Source organism: Tupaia chinensis, unplaced genomic scaffold (genome assembly GCF_000334495.1).
Source record: "Tupaia chinensis unplaced genomic scaffold, TupChi_1.0 Scaffold000704_1, whole genome shotgun sequence".
NCBI classification, from domain to species: domain Eukaryota; kingdom Metazoa; phylum Chordata; class Mammalia; order Scandentia; family Tupaiidae; genus Tupaia; species Tupaia belangeri.
Window position 1 is genome coordinate 1,436,705 of NW_006160227.1, and position 2,314 is coordinate 1,439,018.

General features: G+C 57.8%; 1 protein-coding gene across 2 annotated transcripts in view; it reads left to right on the forward strand.

Annotated features, from left to right (window-relative positions):
- TSEN2 (tRNA splicing endonuclease subunit 2) overlaps positions 1-2,314 on the forward strand; it is a 35,987-nt gene that overhangs the window by 12,757 nt on the left and 20,916 nt on the right. For both annotated transcript variants that reach the window (XM_006160646.3, XM_014592488.2), the window contains exons 5-6: positions 477-999; positions 1,579-1,656. In XM_006160646.3, the coding sequence (XP_006160708.1) occupies positions 477-999; positions 1,579-1,656 (601 nt within the window). The remainder of the gene's footprint in view (positions 1-476; positions 1,000-1,578; positions 1,657-2,314) is intronic.

The following is a 2,314-nucleotide window of genomic DNA, read 5'->3' on the forward strand; positions in this document are numbered from 1 at the left end:
CCACGGCCATGTCCTGGGGTGCAGAACCCGCAGAAGCCCACCGTCAGGACTGCCTCCTGGCCGGGTTGGCCACAGAAGGTACGAGCTCACACCATGGGAGTGTGCAGGGGCCTCCCTGTGGAGGGGACCACCATTGTGAGTGTGCAGGGGGCTCCCTGTGGGAGGGCACCACCTTCTGAAGAGCGTGCTTTCTTTTTTTTTTAAAAAAAGAATTATTATATTTATTTATTTATTTATTTTTCAATTTGACCAGAAAGAGACAAAGACAAAGAGTGAGAAAGCAAGCCACCAAGTCCAGGACTCGAACTGTGGTCGGCCGTGTAAGATTCCAGAGCCTTTAAGCACCACGCCACCCGCCAGCCCTGTTCAGGAAAGCTGCTGTAAACGTCGTGCTTTGCCTCGTCCTTCTCTTCCACGTGATCTGTCTTTTCAGGTTCGAGGCAACTGCCATTACTAAGGGCGTTTGTGTCCCGCAGGTATCGGCGTCACGTGGAGTGGGCGGCAGAGCTCCTGCGCAGACAAGGGCAGGACGAGGACACGGCGCACGGGGTCCTCGAGGGTTACACGGCGCCACTCGCGCTTCCCGGGACGGGAGGGCACGAAGCGGTCCCATTGCACAGCGAAGTGGACTCTGACGTGGCTTCCAGCGCGGACAGGGCAGTGGGCAGAGAGGAGCCTTCGGTGACGAGTGGTGACTCTGGAAAGTCAGAGGGTACAGAGGACCCCAGCAGGGGATCAGACTGCCCGCGGCAGGGCTCTGGGGATGCCCCGCCACCCACAGACGGCTCCCGTGACTGTGCGGCAGGGGACGGCACGCCCCTGCCCCACGGCCATTGCTGCAGACAGGACGCGCTCACCCCCCAGTGTGGGCCTCGGCCCGAGGACGGCGGCCAGCAGGGGGGTCTCACCTGTGCCAGCGAGGAGCCTGAGCACGAGTATGTGCTCGTGGAAGAGGAGGCGTGCGACGGCAGCCCAGACGAGGACGCCCCGAACGAGGAGGTGAGACGACGAGTCGCCTCCTCTCAGACACCTGCTCCGGCTCCTGGAGAGGTGGTCTCACAGCACACAGCAGGCCCACTAGGTACCTGTGTGTGGCCAGCAGTGGCGTGGTGGTTAAGGTGCTGGACTCCCACATGGCGGACTGCAGTTCGAGGCCCAGACCTGACCTGGCGGTTTGCTTTCTCACTGTCCCTCTCTCCCTCTCTGGTGAGCTCTAATAACTCTCTAACAAATTAAAAAGTAATGATGGTGGGGAGGGGGGACCAGCAACTGGCGTAATGGCTATGTTGCTGGACTCCCATGTAGTCAACCATAGTTCAAGTCCCGGACCCAGTGGCTTAAACTCAGGCCAGATGCGTGTGCGTGCCCAAGATCCCGAGAGGAGAATGGAGAAGGGACTGAGGCGTGGCCATCCCCCCGGGGGATGATTTCTCGCTTTCTGTCTCTCTGTCTCTCTCTGTCTCTCTGGCGAGCGCATGCGCCCTATAGCAAAAATAAGTGAATAAATAAAAGACGCAGTCTCTTCCATATCGTGTATCGTGCTTCCGTTCGGTCAGTGCTTTCTTTCTTTCTCCTCAGTTGGTGCAAAAGAAGAGACTCGTATGCAGAAGAAATCCGTACAGGATCTTCGAATACCTGCAGCTCAGTCTAGAAGAGGTACGTCTCCCGCGTGTTGTCATCCAGGAGCTCTGCGGGCTGGGCGGCAGCACGGACAGGAGCCGCCCCCCGTGCAGTTGCCGTGTGGTTCTGCACTGAGTGCCATGTGGACTTCCCGGCCCCGGCCCCCAACACGGAGTGCATTCCCGTGTATACCGTGTCTTTTCTATCAGATAGCTGAGCTTACTACTAAGCAACTAACAGAGCGGGAGTGAGTACAGCCTTGGTCACGCCGGGCAGAGGGGCGCTCCGGTCCCGGGCAGCTCAGAGCAGGGTGGCACGAGTTTTCATCACACGACTTAGGGTGGTGCACAGGTTAAATTTTGCCAATTGTTCATTTCTGGTGTTTGTCTTTTATTATTTTCGGACTGCCATCATCTGGAACTGGAACGGGAAGGGAGCACTGCAGATGATGCGGGGCTGTTAGGATCCTCTGTGACGGCCACAGGCAGCGCCGCAGTGGGCCTGGCCATGCCAGTGGGAGCCAGCTTCTCTCGAGCAGCCCACGGCCGCCACGTAGCAGAGCCAGCCCTGACAGCCTTTCCATTGGCTACATCCCGTGAGGAAAAGCAAATTGAATTGGGTGGAGAATATCCAAAACAAGGAACCAAATGGAAGTCGCCTTTCCTGGGAAGCACTTAACATAGCAGGGGTTAGG